Source organism: Erythrolamprus reginae, chromosome Z, assembly GCF_031021105.1.
Source record: "Erythrolamprus reginae isolate rEryReg1 chromosome Z, rEryReg1.hap1, whole genome shotgun sequence".
NCBI classification, from domain to species: Eukaryota; Metazoa; Chordata; class Lepidosauria; order Squamata; family Dipsadidae; genus Erythrolamprus; species Erythrolamprus reginae.
Window position 1 is genome coordinate 149,912,053 of NC_091963.1, and position 19,093 is coordinate 149,931,145.

Here is a 19,093-nt window from a genome sequence, read left to right on the forward strand (position 1 = left end):
GTGGGGAGGAGACAGGGATGGAAAAAGAGAGGAGAGTGTCTTGGGGTGTCATTTTGTGTCATTTGGGTTGGTGGTGTGCCCCAGGATTTTGTAAATGTAAAAAATGTGCCGTGGCTCAAAAAAGGTTGGGAAACACTGGTCTAGTTGGCCAGACTTGGAGAAGGCCGACTCTGCGGGACCTCACCGGTCGCTGGGACTCATGCGGCAGAAGGCGGCCCCACAAGTAGTCTGGTTCCCCCCCTAACCTGCACAGCCGTGCAGGCAACAAGGAACCTCTGTGCAACGCCTTCCAAGTGCCGCACAGTTAACTGGAGAGGGGCAGCATACAAGTCTAATAAATTATTATTATTAATTATTATTATTAAATCCACCACCCCCGTCAGCCAGCCTGCTTATGATCGCTCTATCTATTGAATAAAACTCTGCTTTCTAGCTTTAAATCGACTGGGGTCTTAGTTCTGCAGTTCTCCTAATGTGTGTTTCTGTATGTGTTTGTGTGTGTGTGTGTATGTATGTATGTGTGTATGTATGTAGAAACATAGAAACATAGAAATCTGACGGCAGAAAAAGACCTCATGGTCCATCTAGTCTGCCCTTATACTATTTCCTGTATTTTATCTTAGGATGGATATTTATTTATTTATTCATTCATTCAATTTTTATGCCGCCCTTCTCCTTAGACTCAGGGCGGCTTACAACATGTTAGTAATAGCACTTTTAAACAGAGCCAAGCTAGTGCCCCCACAATCCGGGTCCTCATTTTACCCACCTCGGAAGGTGTTTATGTTTATGTTTATCCCAGGCATGTTTAAATTCAGTTACTGTGGATTTATCTACCACGTCTGCTGGAAGTTTGTTCCAAGGATCTACTACTCTTTCAGTAAAATAATATTTTCTCATGTTGCTTCTGATCTTTCCCCCAACTAACTTCAGATTGTGTCCCCTTGTTCTTGTGTATGTATGCATGTATGTATGTATTTATTTGTTTATTTATTTATTTATTTAATTTGACTTCTATGTCTCCCAATCCTTAAGGACTCGGGGCAGCTTACAACACCATAAAATTACAAATAACAGCAACAATTTAAAAGAATCAAGAAAAAAGAACTAATATCTAAAATCTTAATTAAAACTAAAGGCAATTGAACAGCATACGTAGTGGTCATTCATATCAATTCGGACACATGTAGGGGGGGGAAGTACAAGAGAAAGAGAGAAGGAGGGGGGAGGAGGGTATGTGTGTGTATGTACACGTGCTCGGGTGGTGGTGGGACATTTAATAAACTTTGGCTTGAAGCTTCTAATCTCTCCCATGCCTCCTTTGCCCACAGGCGCCCTTGAAGGGGCTGCCTCCCTCCCCTTCACCGAGCCTTCACACTCCCACTCCCTACACAAATGTTGTGGCTACTCTTCATAAATCTCCAAACCTCCCACCCCCAAACAGTAGATAAGTGTCTGGCTCGCCGATACCAACAGGCAACAGATTGCAAATTATGCAGGCAGAAATTCTTGCCCATTGCCAGGTCATGGTGTTTTTTTTCTTCCGACATCTGCTTGACCAGACCCCCCTCCTTTCCCTTCCCATTCAACCTTGTCTACCACCCCCTCCTTACTCTGGTCTCCCCAGTGTCTATCTCCTTGCCCATTCCCTCCTCAAACGCCCAGCCTTGAAACTGCAAATAATTCAGTGATAAGAGATTGTTTTTCCTCTCCTACGGCAGGAGATAGTGCTAATCTTTTAATAAAAGATACCATTACAATAGGATCAGTCTGGAGTCCCAGGGCAGGCAAACTTGGCTCTTCTATGACTTGTGGACTTCAACTCTCAGAATTTAAATGCTTCGATCATGTCCCCCCTTTCCCTTCTGTCCTCCAGACTATACAGATGGAGTTCATGAAGTCTTTCCTGATACGTTTTATGCTTAAGACCTTCCACCATTCTTGTAGCCCGTCTTTGGACCCCTTCAATTTTGTCAATATCTTTTTGTAGGTGAGGTCTCCAGAACTGGACGCAGTATTCCAAATGTGGTATATAGTGGGATCACAATCTCCCTCTTCCTGCTTGTTATACCTCTAGCTATGCAGCCAAGCATCCTACTTGCTTTCCCTACCGCCCGACCACACTGCTCACCCATTTTGAGACTGTCAGAAATCACGACCCCTAAATCCTTCTCTCCTGAAGTTTTTGCTAACACAGAACTGCCAATGCAATACACAGATTGAGGATTCCTTTTTCCCCCAAGTGCATTATTTTACATTTGGAAACATTAAACTGCAGTTTCCATTGCTTTGACCATTTATCTAGTAAAAGTGATGGAAACTGCATGCTAATATAGAGCTGTAATCACGCTGAGCATAGCTTTTGCTTCCCATCCTTGATAAAAAATTTTAACAAATGAACTTCTGTCTACTGGAATGCAACTTTTAAAATAGTAATGCCAATAACTCTAGCAAAGTAGTTTTATCGTTTAGGAATGGAATTGGAATAATAAATAGGAGCTGTTTTGTGGCTTCACTTGATTTTGTTCATTTTTAATTTTTGCTATGGCAGTCCGTCACAGACAATATTAAAACTTGAAAGCCTGTTTTGACATTTCATTCATTAACTTAGGCAGGGCAAATTTCAGAATCTCTGCTCTGAAAAACACCCTAAATCTGCCTTTTCCCACATTGCTTATACCCTTATACCACTGTTGGTCAGCTTTTGATCTAGTTCTACAAAGACTCTTTGTCTTCTTATGTTCATATTATGGACAAACGGAAAAACAATAAAGAGCCATCATATTTGTTGAAGGGGGGAGGGGGCTATCAAATGACTCACCACGAGTTATATTTCTAAAAAGTAATAGCAAACCCCAACTTATACAAGTCCCAAATCATAGAAAGTTTGTCATTGTTATAATTAAATTAAACTAAATTGGCTGCATGAACATTACAATTTTGCAGGGAATTAAAGTCTGGGTTTAAGGGGGGGGGGCACAGAGGGAGCCCGGCCTTTGTGAGGAATGGGGCTGCCAATTGGTTTCTGGACACAATTCAAAGATTACCTAGCGGACCGTCTTCTGCTGCAGGAATCCCAGCGACCGGTCAGGTCCCACCGAGTCAGCCTTCTCCAGGTCCCATCAACTAGACAATGTCGCTTGGTGGGGCCAAGGGGAAGAGCCTTCTCTGTGGTGGCCCTGGCCCTCTGGAATCAGCTCCCCCCGGAGATTCACACAGCTCCCACCCTCCTCGCCTTCCACAAGAGTCTTAAGACTCACCTATGTCGCCAGGCTTGGGGCAGTTAGATTTTGGCCTCTTGGCCAAGGAATGTTATGTATGGCTGAGGTCTGAATGTGTACACTTGATTTACTAAAATACTGCGGATTTTAGATTAGTTATCTAGTTTAATTAATTGGATTTGCCATTGTATTTTATTGCTTTTTATTATATGCTGTAAGCTGCCCCGAGTCTTCGGAGAGGGGCTGCATACAAATCCTAATGATAATAATAACACCAACGCCAACAATAAGGTGAGGCTTCTTACCTCCAGGTGTAACAGGTTCCAGACTTGTTGTAAAGGGGGTAATACTTTGTGCCGGTGGTGGGATGACCCTCCAGAATGGAAATTCCACAGCTGAGCCTGGAAAAAAAAGGGGGAAAGGAGTGGGGTGTTAAAGAAGAAGAGCTAAGAACCTTTTAGGGAGAAAAAAAATTAAAGTTAAAAGCTTGTCTTCACGGAGTTTGGGAAATGGATGAGCCGCAATATCTCCTGGTGGTCTCCCATCCAAGCCAACCAACCAACCGGGCCAGACTGTTCTTAGTTTGGCTTTTTAACCCGTGGAAGGCCGATTCACAAAAGACTGGATTGCTTTCTTTGCCTTCCCCAATAATAATATTTGGGGCAGTGGGTTAAGGCACCGGGGATACCGGGAGACGGTGAATTCTAGTCCTGCCTTAGCCACAAAAGCCAACTGGGTGACTTTGGACCAATCGCCAGGAGACTGGGAATTCTAGTCCCGCCTTCGGCATCAAAGCCCACTTTGGGTGACTTTGTTCTGTCAATCACCCTCTCAGCCCAACCCACCTCACAGGATCATCATCGTGGGTAAAATCAGGAGGGGGAAAAAAATGTCGGCGGAACAAGCTTGCCGCCTTGAATTCGTTTGGTGAAAATAACAAAGGCGGGATTAAAAACCAAACGTTTCATTTATTTAGCCAAGAAGGGACGGGGAACGCCTGGGCTCCTTCTCCCGAGACCCACATTCCGGCACCACCCCTACCTGTCCCGTTTGGCCCTCTTCCTGCTCACCTGTTGCAGCCTCCCGATGCGGGCGTGCATCTCCCCGTAGCTCCCATAGTCGCGCTGGTACCGGGCGGCGTTCTGATAGCACCGTATGGCTTCCTCGCAGTCTTGCTCCGACTCGTAGATGTCCCCCAGCTGTTCCCAGAGGTGAGGCTGCCCCTGGTCCCGCAGCAGAGCCTGGACGCAGCCGTGGATGGCCTCCAGCTTCCCATGGAGGGGGCGGGGAGGAAGGTTCCTGGGGGGGGGGAGGGAGGCACGGGGAGGAGAGAGAGAGATGATGAGCCGGGGAGCGATGGAACTCCGCGAGTTGCGAAGAAGGGATGCTAGGGGATGGAGCAGGGGGGGTCTCGAAGCAAGCACGGGGTTTCCTAAGCACGGGAAGGGGGGGGGCTAGGAGGGACCCAGCAAAGGAGAGCAAGGGTTGAGGTGGGAGGGGGGGGGAGGTGCAGCAAAGAAGCCGAAAAGGACAGAGCAGTGCAGCGCAAACAGAGCGAGCGGGAGAACGAAGCAAGCAAACGAGCGAGAGGTTGGTGGTCGATAGAGAGAGAGGGATATTTGCAGCCTCCGGGTTGACCTGAAGGGTCTTTGAGAGTCTCTAAGCTGGGGAGACGGGTGCAGACGTTTTGTGACCCAGTTAGGTGACGCTATCAGTGGCTAGGAGGGAGCGGGGTTTGTGGAGATGGGAAGGAGAAGGGGGAAGAGGAGGAAGGGGGGGAGGACTCTGGAGGTCCCTGACCCCTCGCATCCCGGACATAAACTCTTTCAACTCCTCCTCTCAAAACATCGCTACAGAGCCCTGCACACCAAGACAACTAGACACAAGAGGAGTTTTTCCCCAAATGCCATCACTCTGCTAAACAAATAATTCCCTCTACACTGTCAAACTATTCACTAAGTCTGCACTACTATTACTACTAGCTTTTCTCCATCATCCCTGTCACCCATTTCCTCCCACTTAGGACTGTAACTTGTTGCTTTGTATCCTAAGATTTTTATTAATGTTGCTTCCTCATTGCTTATTTGACCCCTATGACCATCATTAAGTGTTGCACCTCATGATTCTTGACAAATGTATATTTTTCTTTTATGTACGCTGGGAGCATCTGCACCAAAGACAAACTCCTTGTGTCTCCCATCACCCTTGTCTGATAAAGAATCCTATTCTATTCTATTCTTCTATTCTATTCCATTCTCTCCGAGTTTGATGATTTTCTGGCCGACTTCTCATGACCCAACTAGGTAACGATGCTAAGGCAGAGTGGGGTTTGCAGAGATGGGAAGGAGGAGGGGGGAGGAGGAGGAAGAGGACTGTGGGGGTCTTGGTGCTCTCTGAGCTGGGTGGGTTTTCTTGCTGACCTTTCACAACCCAACTAGGTAACTCTTATCAGTGCTGGGAGGGAATGGGGTCTGCGGAGGTGGGAAGAAGGAAGAGGAGGAAGGCTGAGGGGTCCTTGGTGCTCTCTGAGCTGGGTGGGTTTCCTTGCAGACTTTTCATGAACCAACTGGGTAACGTCATCCGTGCTAGAAGGGAGTGGGGGGGTTTGTGGAGGACAGGAGAAGTAGAAAGAGGGGGAGAATGAAGAGGAGGAAGAGGAAAAGAAGGAGAGGAGCCCTGGGGTCCTTGGTGCTCTCTTAAGCTGGGGTTTTCCCCCCCCTTCCAGACATCTCATGACCCCACTAGGTAATATCATCAACGCTAAGAGGGAACGACCCGCTTGCACCTTTTCTCAGATGGGACCTACAGAGGGAAGTGGGTGCCTTGGCCTTCTTTCTTTCCTTCCTCCCCTCCCATGCAAAACAGGGTCATCCTAGCACCCACCCCTCTCCCGACTCCTCAGGCCAGGCCCGAGACTCACCCGGGGGCATAGTAGCCTTTGCTGTACTGCCCCAAATTAGCACCATGGCTGGGTGGCAACGGCAGGGGCAGAGGCGGCTGGACGGCACTGGCGGAACACCTGGCGGGCGGAAAACCAGGGGAGGGGGAGGGAGGCGCCGGTAAGAAAGGCAGAACAGACATCAGCTGCAGGGGGGGGAGGCAGCTTTGCGGGAGGGGGGAGGAAGGGCAGGATGCAGAGCAAGGCCAAGCCGAAACTGCCCACTCACTCAATTCAGGAGAGGGAGGCAGCGCGGGGAAGCTCAAGGCTGAGTTAAAGCTTCTGCCAAGACGGAAACACAGCAGGGCAGCAGCTGGAGATAACCTCGGCCGACACTCCCGGGAATTGAGGGGAGGGGGGAAGACTCCCCTCCCCCAGATGAACGGACGAGAGTTTATTCTCTGGTCTTTTAGCTCATTTACTCTGCAAATGGGGGGCAGACAGCCCTTTCCGTTGCTAAGCGAGAATTAAATTAAATAAGTTGCACCCCCTTTTTTTTTTGTTACGACCATCGGGCGATAACACTGCGAGGGCTGTAAGTGTGGGGAGAACGTCATTATAAGTTCACTTTTTTTATAAAAAAAAAGCACAATCGTCGCTCTCGACAGTCACTAAACGAACGCTTGTAAGTTGACAACTACAAATTTATCTACGAAACTCAAAAAATGTTTTTTGGGGTGGGGTTTTTTTTTTGGAACTTATTATACACCAATAATTAATAAGCCGCGCAGTCTGGAAGGAATTGGGCAGCTTATAAATCTAATGAATTAAATTAATTAAATTAAATTAAAAACGAATCGATTAAATTAAAATTCATTCTCAAACTTCACTTCGAGAAAACAAGGGTTTGGAAGCAAAAGTGAGTGGGGGGGGACACAAAGCCAGGCTTGACCGAGAGACCCCAGGAGCTATTGACCCCCCCCCCCTTGCCCAACCCTCAATGGGACCCCCTCCCTCCCTCTTGCCCTCCCCCTGCCCCAAAATACCTGCCCCCCGGGAGCCATGGGCGAGAATGGCACGAACTCCAGGCTCCGCTACAGCCCAGGTTGCCGAGAGAATAAGGGTCCCGCCCAGCACGGACCCCTAACTGTTCCAACGTTCGATGCATCCAGTCTGTGGGGCAGAAAAGAAAAGAGAGGGGTTAGGGCAAACGGCGGAGGATGGAGACCCTCCCCACCCTAAGTGTTTTTATTTATACTTTATAGTGATAATTACAATATTAAATTATATTTAATAAATATTTTAAAAATTAATATTTATACTGAATAAATATTAAAACATTTAACATTATTTACAATATTTATAATTTATACCACGGACTCTCCTTTGGCACAAGAAGACACATAGTTGCCAGAGGTCAAGATGAACCAGAATGCCCAAATATTAACCCATTAAACAATGATATAAAAGGTGGGTCTTCCAATATTGCCAACTTTAAAACTGGTGGACTTCAACTCCCAGAATTTCTCACCTATTTTAAGCTTAAGGACTTCAACTCCCAGAATTCCTCAGTCACTTTAAGACCCTGGTACCCAACAATTTCATTTTTAATGAGGGCAGTTGGAACTTTGTTTAAACCTAGTTAATGGCCTTTAAAGCTTTCTCTGCGTGAGTAGTTCACTTTTTGAATGTTTATTAATTGGACTTACCATATAAGCCGCCCCTCTCCATGGACTCGGAATAATAAGAATTATATGTCATGGGGGGGGGGGTGAGGCATAGCCCCCAAAAGTTTGAGAACCACTAGTAGACTTCAACTCCCAGAATTCCTCACCTAATTTAAGATTTCTCGATTTCCGAATCCCAGAACTTGTGGGCTTCCAACTCCTAGAAGAACTCAGCTGCTTTAAGACTTCAACTCTCGGAGTTCCCCAGCCAATTCAAGGACTTCAAGGTCTTAAAGTTTAAGTCCCCCCTTCTTAAAAGTTGCCAAACTTGGAGACCCCAGATAGAAGACCTACCCCCTACCCATTTTATTACCGGTTCCATTTCATACTTTTATGCCTCTTTTGGAAACGCCCCCCTCCCCAAAAACCTCATCTCTCGTGCACCCCTCCCTCCCCACCCCCCAAGCCCATCTCTTACCTTTCTGCCGCTGTGGATGCGTCTTCGTTCCCCACCCTCCACCCCCCCAGCTCCAGGCGACCGGCGCCCCCCCCCAAGCTGCTGATAATTTAAACCTCCTCCGGTCTAAAGCCTCCGGCGGTCACAACCACATATAATGCTGCCAGAAAAAGAGAGAAAGAGGGAGGGAGGGAGGGAGAGAGAGAGAGAAACACCATTTAAATTCACACCTACAGAACCCTTTGCACTCCCCCCCCCCCAAAAAAAAAGTGCGTTCCGACAACTCCGTGACTCCCTTGTTCTGCCACGGACCTGGGAAGACCGAGGGGAGGCTTCTAAGCCAAGGGCTTTCCCTCTTTATAGGGGAAACTTTCGCACCCAGGACCCCTCCCCTTAAAAAAAAGCTTATTAAGTCGTGCGGATGCGATTTTGGAAGAGGAATGAGGGTTTATGGAGGAAGGGAGAAGCCGGGTTTGGAAAGAGCAGCAATTTTTTCCCTTGCCCGTTTGAGCCGAGTTCTAGGACGGGCCAGAGCTTGCATGCGCTCTGGCTGAGAGAGATGGGAGTTGTAGTCCAACGTATTTTCCCCACCCTCTAAAAGAAAAGGGGTATAAAATTCAGAGAGGCATGCATTTTCCTCCGTGTGAAAGGACCCGGGTTTCATTTCAGGGCTCCTCCAAAGAATAAAAAGAACCCTCCCCACCCGCTGACACGCTTTCGGGAGCATTCACACGACACGCGTCGCTCTGAACCCGCATCTTGCAGAAGCCCCGGGTTCCCTTTGCCTTCTCACACATACACACACACCCCTCCAGCCTTACTTTCGGCACGTGGAAGGCGACCCCAACGTCCAAAGCCCGAGGAGGCGGAAGCGGCTGCCTTTTCCGTCGCTTTCGGGGGTCGTTTCCCAGTGAACTGAGTCCGCTACGGGGAAGAGCGAGTTAACCCTCGGCGGTGTTTTTATTTTTTTTTAGCTCCCGCCCATCAGCGCAGACCCCGCCTCCTCAGGGCGGGCATCGCCTGGTCCCGCATCCAATCCAACGCCTGGCTTGGAAACAAGGGCAGGCGGGGCCGCCCTCCGCGATTAACCCTCGCCCCGCCGGCTGTCCTTAGCCAAGATGCCTTGTGTTCTCTTTCACAAGCAGCCAATCGCGCCCCCTCCTCCCGGCAGCCACCAATCAGCTATCGCCTTGATCTTCCGGAAGGGTCTGAAACCATAGAGATAAATGAGGAGGGGCGGCTAGATCAGCGACTGCTATTGCCTGGCCAGCTGATGGGAGTGGGGTAAGAACCGGACCAAAGGCCGACTATGAACAGGGCGGACTTCAATTCCCAGAATCCCCCTGGCAGCATTGGCTGGCTAGGGAATTCTGGGAGTTGAAGTCCGCCCACCTTCCAGAAGCTTAAGGTTGAGGAACATTGGACTAGAATATTTTTTAATGGGGTGGAGTATTTAAGTGCAGGATTTTTATATGGCGTCCTTGACTTACAACTCTCCGTTTAGTGACCATTCAAAGTGACAACGGGCTCTGCTGAGATGCTATGCCGCGGCGGAAAGGGCGAGAGTGCAGAAGGACAAAGCAGTTACTTAACGACAGTTCGTTTAGTGACGAACTTGCCATGGTTCGTTTAGTGACCATTTGAAATTGCAGCAATCCTAGGAAAGAAGCGCCTTTCGGACCGTTTTTCACACTCAATGACCGTCGTGGTCATGTAATGAAAATTCCAACTCTTGGCTATTTATGACGGTGGTCGAATCCTGGGGTTGACTCGTTTAACAACGGCAGAGATTCACTTTAATAAAAGTGACAGGAAAGATCGTAAGATGGGGCAGAACTCAGCCATTGGTCTTGCTTATCGACGGAAATGTTGGATTTGGTTGTAGGTTATTAAGTTGAGGACTATCTGACAACTTTGGGAGCCCGTGGAATTGAACTCTGACTCCCATCATTCCCAGCCGTGGAATTGCATTCTGGCAGCATCAAGGCCCCCTGCCTTTTATTTTCCTTAAAACAACAACCTTGGAAGGTAGGTTGGGCTGAGATGGTGCTTGGCGAAAAGTTGCCCAGAATCCTCCAACTGGCTTTTACTCCTCAGGCAGAAATAGAACTCAACAGTCCCCTGGTTTCTACCGGGAGTCCTCGACTTATGACCACAATTGAGCCCATATCTGTTGTTAAGGGAAACGTTTCTTAAGGGAGCTTCGCCCCGTTTTACGACTTTCCTCGTCGCCCTTGTCCACTGAATCATTGAAGCTATTAAACGAGGAACAGGGTTGTTAAGTGAATCTGATTTTCCTCTTGACTTTGCTGGTCCGAAAGGTCCCAGAAGGTGACGGCTGGACCCTCCACCGTTGTAAATAGGACTCGGTTCCCGAACATCCGCATGAGGGATGCTGTAGCAGTCACAGGTATGAAAAACAGTCGTAAGTCCCTTTTTTCAGAACCTGTTGTAACTCCGAATGGTCATTAGATGAACAAGGACACTCCGTGAAAAGATGGCGCAAGAAGCGTCGCCGGTGGCCACCAATCCATAAAAAACAAACTTGCGGCTTCTAGCGCACAGGGCCTGTCTGACAATCAGCTGCGCACCGCGCAAAGGACAGCTGATCATTGTGTGCATACGTGCACCCAAACGCTGGAAGACAAATAGGCAAAGCCGTGCGCAGGCAGTTTGATGTGGCTCTCTGTTCTGTTTTGGACATGTGTGCCACAGGTTCCACTCCCGGGGAAGCCTAGGGTCTCCGGCTTGAACGGGAGGAGTGGGGGGGGGGTTGGTTAGAAGACCTTGAAGATCCCTTCCGGTTCGGTTCCGATTGAAATAGTTTAGTCTCTCTTGCTTAAGCAACGGGTTGGACTAGAAGACCTCCAAGGTCCCTTCCGGCTGATGAAAACCCAACCTCTTTCCAATTCGACCGGAATTGGGAGTTGCTGTTTTTTTTCCCACGCCACCACAAAGAGACATCGTGGGACAGTAGGGCTGTGTACACACACACACACACACACACACACATACACACACAGTGCCTGTGACTCACCCCCCCCCCCCCACTGTCCAGCCGGTCGTGTCCTGCCAGAAATTGGAGCCAGACAGACGCACCGGTCAGATTCCCTCTCTGGTGTGGTCAGGACAGGCTTTTTATAACCAGACACCATCCGTGGGAACCCACCCACCCACCACGTCGGGCTGGGTAAAAAGAAAGCCTGGGGGTCTCGCCTTTCCCCCCTCCCCTCCAGCCCCCAGACATGGCTATGACCAAGACCGACCGTGGCTATTTCTGGAACAGTCCTGAGCTAAGTTTGGCTCTTCAAGCAGGCCCGGCGGTTGCGGTTACAACAGGGCCCTGGTGCGTTGCGACGCCTGCCAAGGCAGCCGAGCGGAGTGGAGCGGGGGGGGGGGGGGAGGGAGAAGGAGGGAAGCGAGCAGTTGGCAGGACTTGCCTGCACGCCTCCAGGCGAAGCCGCAAGGCCAAATCGCCAACGGCCCGTCGTCGCACATCAGTTTGTGAGAACCGGCACAGTGTGACCGGCACACTCCTCCCGAAGTGTGCAAAGTTCAAGTATTTTTTTCAAGGTTGCCCACGGAGGGATGAGGAGATGACCTTTCACTCCGGGTGTGGCCAAAGGACGACGCGGAACCAACCGATGCCCTACCCAGGCGCTCTAAAAAACTACAGAGTTGGAAGGGACCCCGGAGGTCTTCTAGTCCAGCCCCTTGCGCAAAGCACCATTTCAGATCGTTTCATTTCTTCTTGGAAGCCTCCAGAGATGGGAGCACCCATAATTTCTGGAGGGAAGCTGTTCCACAAACCGAATTGCAGGGCTGAAATGGGATCTTGGAGGTCCTCTAGTCCAGCCCCTGTGCTCCAGCCTGTGCATTTGAGAGAAATTGGCCATCCAATCCCTTCTTGAAAGCCTCCTGTGAAGCAGTCCGTACGTCTAAGGTCTATTGCTATTATTAAAGTGTAGTCTCCGACACATAAGAGTTCACTTAGTGACCATCTGACCACAACAACCACACTGAAAAAATAGCCTCGAAACATGATTTTGACCCTTTTTCACGCTTAGGGACGTTGCAGCATCCTTGGAGGGTCACGCGATCCAAAAATCCATCTACTTGGCAACCGACTCACATTTATGACAGTTATAAGGTCACACAAACCCCTGTTTGCGACCTTCCGACAAGCAAAGTGAAATGGGGTAGCCAGATTCGATTCCCGACCACACGATCCACTTAACAACTGTGAGGATTCGCTGAACAAAAATGGTCATACAAGGGGGGCAGAAACTCACTTAAACACCATCTCACTTAACAACGGAGATTTGGCACTCTGTTGTGGCCGTAAGTTGAGGACTTTTGGTATTCCGCTCCGGACAAAGACACAGGCAATACCCCAGCTCCGGTCGCTGGATGATGCACGGTTAAGGCAAGAAAGGCACGTGTCATAATTGCATCGTATTATGCCATGCTCACCTCAAATTTACAACGGCACACTATTTTCACACCTCTCCAGCATCTCCGCGCACAGCGAGGCGAGACCCCAGAGGCTGAGCAGGTGAGAACCCCTGACTGGTCCTACTGTGTAGATCTGCGTGATGCGCAGGGGCGGCGCATCCGTCCCCCAGGAGGTAGGGAGACATCCAGGACCCCCATTTGCCATTCCGCACTGCCTGCGACAAAGAGCTCCGGCTGGTTCTCCATCCAGAAACCGGACCTCAAAACCTGGGCAGCTGCTCCTTCTATTATTTACAATTCCAAATTCCGATTGTCTGGAATTTTTCCAAGCCAGCTGGTTTAACTACGGTTTGTTTAGGACATTTTTGTGTGTGTCTCCCCCCGCCCCCCCGGGTTTCGTCAAGTTGCTTTGTTTGCCGCCATGGAGAAGTCAGGCCCGCTAAGTCAACAACCCCGATGGAGCGATGGGCATTTCTGAAATATCTCGTTTCCGCGCGATGAGCCACGTGTCCGTTGCCTTTTCGCCAACACGCGACCTCCCCTCGCGGGTTGGTTGCCTGTGCACCGTTCGAGGGTGCTGCGTGCGAAAGAGCACACGGGTTCGTGAAGTTTTTCTACGCAGTCAGACTGGGACCCATCAGGGATGTATGTCTGTCTACCTATGGTTGCCATGGACCGTGATGCGTGCGCCAGATACACGGCCCATGTCTCCTCTGGATCGCTTGATGCTGCCCACAAACATGGCAAGACGCACACATGACACCACACCCAAATTGCAAGACGCACACTCGATACACACATAAACATTGAAGACGTAAACATGATATACCCTCAAACATTGCAGGACGCACACACCATACACACACAAAAATGGCAAGATGCGCACACAATACACAAACACCGCAAAACACACATATTTACGGGAACACCTCCTCCCTCATACCTAACTCCAGCCAATAAGGAGGACTCCAGGTCCTGTCCTCCAAACAATGTTGGCTGGCAGGACCTTGGGGAAGAGCCTTTTCTGTGGTGGCTCCGACCCTTTGGAACCAACTGTCTTCAGAGATCTGCATTATCTCCTCCCTAACGGTCTTCCGGAAAGGCATTAAGACCTGGCTGATTGCAAGTATGTATGTTTTTTATATTACTGTTATTACTGGCTTCTATTATTAGATTTTAACTGTTTTTATTGTTATTGTATTTATTCTAATTTTTACCTGCTCAGAGTCCATTTGGGGTGAGCAGAATATAAATCCTATCTATCTATCTATCTATCTATCTATCTATCTATCTATCTATCTATCTATCTATCTATCTATCTAATAAATAAATAAATAAATAAATAAATAAATAAATAAGATACAACCCCCAAACATCACAAGATACACACAGTATACCTCCCCAAACATCTCAAGATGCCCAATCGATGCACACACAAACAGGGCAAGGTGCATGCATGATGCCACGATCTCTCCCGTACATCCCCTGCCCCATTTCCAATCTCTGCACCGCGCAGAGAATTCTGGGTAAGTAGAGAGGCTTCCCATCTGTTTAGCGCGTGCGCCTGGCCCACCCATCCACCCCGCCATACGTCAGGCTGATGATGCATGGGGGATTTCCACCTCCGGCGCTTCCAGGAAGGCGAACCCCGACGCATCACGGAGCACTGGAAGGAAAGGAACGGGAGAGAAGAAACGGTCGCACCCTTTGGTTTCCACCCCTACCCTCCCAAATGCAACCCTTTTCCCTGCCCAGGGATGCGGGGAGGGCTCCCCAAGACCCCGGAATGCCAAGCTGGATCGATTTAAGAAAGTCAGCAATTCTTGTTGGGTGGCGGGCTTTCCTCCTTGCCTACCCCCACCCGCCCCCACGCTGCCAGGCTCAGCATTTGGGCATCCAGCCCTTCACAACTTCCTTCCCCCTCGCAGCCACTTCTCCGAAAACAAACAAAAAAAAAGAGAGAATTTTTTTCTGTGTGTGTTGTACGGATTTACAAGAAAAAGGAACCTTGGAGGACGCAACGAGGCACAAACCGCAAAGGAAACAGCAGTGCAGAAGCCCTGGTATGTGTGCTCGGGGATGGGGGGGTGGGGGGGTTGACAAGTGTGTATTATGTGCATGATGTATAAGAGGGGGCAGGAGGAGGAATTTTTTTTTTGCAAAATAAGTAGGAATATTTCCCAGGCGTCTGCGTGAGCCACACCACGCGCGTGCAAGGCTAAGCCAAAGTGAGGCGGGACCGCAGCGTTCTATAATACGGCGAGTCCTCGACTTACGACCCCAAGGGAGCCCGAAATTTCTGTTGCTAAGTGAGACAGTGGTTAAATACGTTTGAAACAAACCAACAAACCTTCCATTCTTGCCAGAATTATTAAGTGAATCGCTGTAGTTGTAGAGTGAATTATGCGGTCGTTAAGCAAATCCGCCTTCTCCCGTGGTCGGAAGGGTCACAAAAGAGGATTGTGTTACCCTCAGGGATGCCGCAACCTTCATAAATAGGAGCTGGTTACCAAGCATCCAAATTTTGAGGTGATGCTGCCGATGGTTGTAAGGGTGAAGAACTGTCTTAATTCGGGTTTTTCCCCCCAGTACTGTTCTACCTTGGAATGGTCATTAAATGAATTATTGTAGTTACTACTTGTAGTACAAACCCGAATTATCTCTCCCAAGTAAGAGACAAGACAGTAAGGAATAACTTTGCTGGCTTTCTCCAGATATACGCACTACAACTCAAATCCCGCCCTGAGTCTATGGAGAGGGGCGGCATACAAATCCAATAAATAATAATAATAATAACAATAATAACAACAACAACAACAACAATAATAATAATAATAATAATTATTATTATTATTATTATTCAGCCAGCAGGGGATGATGGATTAACTTGGGATAAGGCTCTGCAGAGCTGCCTGAGTGGAAAGGGGGAGTGCGTTCAACTGCAAAGCAGTGTGTACAGGCCGTCCTCGACTTACAACGGTTCGTTTAGTGACCGACGTTTCAACGGTGCTGAAAAGACTAGGACTTACGACTGTGGGGTTTTTTCACCCTTAATAACTGTCACAGCCTTCCCCTGGTTCAAAATTCACTCAAATTTGTGACGGTTGCAGCATCCCTCTGGGGGGAGGGTGTCACACGAAGCCCCTTTTGCCACCTTCCGACTGGCAAAGCCATCGAAGAAGCCAGATTCACTTTAAAATTGTGTGCTTTAAATGGCCGCAGTGATTCACAGCAAGAAACATCGTAATATGGGGGAAACACAGCAGTCTTGCTTAACATCCTGAAATTTTGGCCTCAATTGCGGTCGTATATCAAGGACTATCCACACTGTACCGTACTGTAAGGTCTTGATCAGCCACTGTGGCAAAAAAAGTCGTTAAAATGAGGCACGCAAGCGACTGACGACTGTGTTTTCACACTTACGACTGTTGTAGGATTCCCCAGGATCTTGTGATCAACATTCATATTTGTGACAGTTGCAGGGTCCCCCGAGGGGGTCATGTGATCACCTTTTGCAACCTTCCGACTGTTAAAAGCCCACGGGGGGGAGGGGGGAGCCAGATTTGCTTAATGGTTTTGGGACTCAATCAACAACCGCAGCGATTGACTTAACAGTGGCAAAAAACCCAAGTTGTCAAATAGGACAAAATGGACTTAATAACTCCGCGCTCCATTGTGGTCGTAACCCAAGGACTTCCCTGTCCATAGGGGGCAGTCTCAGAGAGAGAGAAACCCACTGGAACTGTGGATCGTTTGATAGAGCTTTCCGTCCAGGGGTGAAATGATATTGGTTCGGCCCAGTCCGACCATACCGATAGTAGTAACCGCCGAAAGTTTAGAAAAACAGTAGCGGCGGCCGCTAAAGACTCCACCCATCTGCCCAGATGCTGCTGTTTTGTTGTTATTAACCCACTGTGAATTCACAAATCAGTCCCACGAAAGCGTAGAAAGCGCGTGGCGTGGGTGAGAAAGGACATTCGTGGATGAGCGTAGCACGTACTTCCGAAACCGGAAAGTAGACTTCGCTGCGCCGTCCGGAATGTGAGGCTGGGAATTGTGTTTTTTTGGGGGGAGGTGGCAGGCGATGGGGAAGGGGGAGGGGGCCTCCTGTTTGGTGTGTAAGCAGGTTGTGATTCACACAGCACAAAGCAAGGGCTCCCCACATGCTTAGACCAGAACGCCTGTGTCAGCCCTGAGTCAGCAGCCAAGAAGGACACCACAACTTTTTTCAATCTCCACACATATCTCCATTCGATGAGAACGAGTCAGCAACGGAGGTGGGGGGCAGCCATTTGGGTTCATCTGCCTGAAAAATCGACGACACACACAACAGCACCGTCCACCATCACTGTCCACACACAACATATCCAGGTGTACTGCTTTTTACAGCTGATAAGACCACAGAAGTTTGCAATGACACCCACACTACCACCACCACTGTCCACTACCACCACCACGTCCACGTGTCTGACTTTAACACTCGACAAGACCGCAGAATCTTGCAATGACACAAACACCACCACCTCCCCCATACACACGCACAAACACACATGTCCAGGCGTCCTGCTTTTCACACCTGACGCTTGCAACGACACACCTACTACCACCACTACTGTCCACACACACTCACGTCTACGTGTCTGACTTTTCACACTCGACAAGACTGCAGACTCATACAACACATACACACACTACCACTGTACACATACACATGTCCTGCTTTTCATACCAAACAACGACACCGAACAGGCGCTTGCAACGACATACATGACACTATCACCACCATCCACACATCCATAATAACACGTCCACTTGTCCTGGGTTTCACACCTGACGAGCCCACACAGGTGCTTTTGTGACAATAAACATCAGCCGGGGAGGGAAACACTAATGTCCATTCAATACACACAAGGGTGGACATTGTGTCCACAAATGGAGGTGGAAAGGACACACCCCTGGCTGTCAAACGCGCAACGGGGCTTTCAAAAGGCAGCGTACCTTGGGGAATGCAACAAAATAAGCTCCCCCCCCCCAGGGAATAACCGATTTCACACATAAAAGCACAAGCACATAGATTCAAGCGACCGCAGCCCTAGCGGACATCGCAACAAACCTTCTGACCCCCGAGGAACATTCCTCCTACGAGCAAACCACAATACAGATAGCCTTCAGCTCACCAAAGGATCATTTAGTGACCATTTGCAGTTACCACGGCATCGAGAAGAGCGGCCTAGGATTGTTTTTCACCTTACGATCATTGCAGTGTCGCGCACAGTCACGCGATCTAAAATTCAGAGCCTTAGCACTTGGTTCGTATTTGTGACGGTCGCAGGGTCCCGGGGATCACGTAAATTCCCTTGTCACAACCTCTGGACAAACAGAGTCCATATGGACAATCCAGATTCACTTAACAACCAGGTAACTAACTTGAACATCTGCAATGATATTTAACCACTGCGGCAAGGAAGGTCATAAAAATGGAGCAAAACTCACTTGAGAAACTTAGCAACCTAAATTTTGGACTCAATCGTGGTCAAAACTCAAGGACTTAACTTTCATAACTCTCTCTTTGTCTCTCACTCTCTCTTTCTTTCTCTCTCTCTCTGCCTCTCTCTGTGTGTCTCTGTCTCTTTCTGTCTCTTTCTTTCTTTCTTTCTTTCTCTCTCTCTCCCTCTCTCTCTTCCTCTCCCTCCTTTTCTCCTTCTTGCTCTCTTTCTCTCTCCTTTTCTCTTTCTCTCTCCACTTCTCTTTCTTTCTCCCCCTCCCTCCCTCTCTTTCTCCCTCCATTCCTTTCTTTCTCTCTGTATCACTCCTTTTCTTTCTCTCTCCATTCCTTTGTCTCTCTCTCTTTCTCCCTCCATTTCTCTCTCACACTTTCTCTCTCTCCTTCTCCCTCTCCCCCCCTTTCTCTCTTTTTTCTCTTTCTCCCTTTCTCTTTCTCTCTGTCTCTTTCTCTCACTCCCTTTTTATCTCTCCCTTTCTTTCTCTCTCTCCCTCCTTTTCTCCTTCTTTCTCTCTCTCCTTTTCTCTTTCTCTCTCCATTTCTCTTTCTTTCTCCCCATCCCTACCTCTCTCTTTCTCCCTCCATTTCTCTTTCTTTCTCTCTCCCTCCTTTTCTTTCTCTTTCTCCGTTCCTTTGTCTCTCTTTCTCTTTCTCCCTCCATTTCTCTCTCACACACTTTCTTTCTCTCTCTCTCTCCCTCCCTTTCTCTTTTTTCTCTTTCTCTCTTTCTCTCTCTCTTTCTTTCTCTCGTTCACTCTCTCCCTCCCTTTTTATCTCTCTTTCTCCCTTTCTCTGTCTCACACTCTTTCTCTCTCTCTTTTTCACTTTCTCTCTCTTTCTCCCTCTTTTCCTCTCTCTCTCTCTCCCTTTCTCATTCTTTCTCTCTCTCCCTCCCTTGCCCCCCCTTGTTTA

At 48.7% G+C, this 19,093-nt stretch overlaps 1 protein-coding gene across 12 annotated transcripts in view; it reads right to left on the reverse strand.

The window, feature by feature from the left end:
- KDM6B (lysine demethylase 6B) overlaps positions 1-19,093 on the reverse strand; it is a 108,182-nt gene that overhangs the window by 33,872 nt on the left and 55,217 nt on the right. For 8 of the 12 annotated variants that reach the window (XM_070727482.1, XM_070727485.1, XM_070727478.1 and 5 more), the window contains 5 exons: positions 8,245-8,383; positions 7,146-7,272; positions 6,142-6,240; positions 4,292-4,520; positions 3,527-3,622 (listed from right to left, as the gene is read on the reverse strand). In XM_070727482.1, coding sequence (XP_070583583.1) covers positions 3,527-3,622; positions 4,292-4,520; positions 6,142-6,240; positions 7,146-7,267 — 546 coding nt within the window. In that variant the 5' untranslated portion in view covers positions 7,268-7,272; positions 8,245-8,383. Of the gene's footprint in view, positions 1-3,526; positions 3,623-4,291; positions 4,521-6,141; positions 6,241-7,145; positions 7,273-8,244; positions 8,384-9,044; positions 9,179-19,093 lie in introns of those variants that run through there. The other 4 variants (XM_070727486.1, XM_070727489.1, XM_070727481.1 and 1 more) reach the window with 3 other exon arrangements.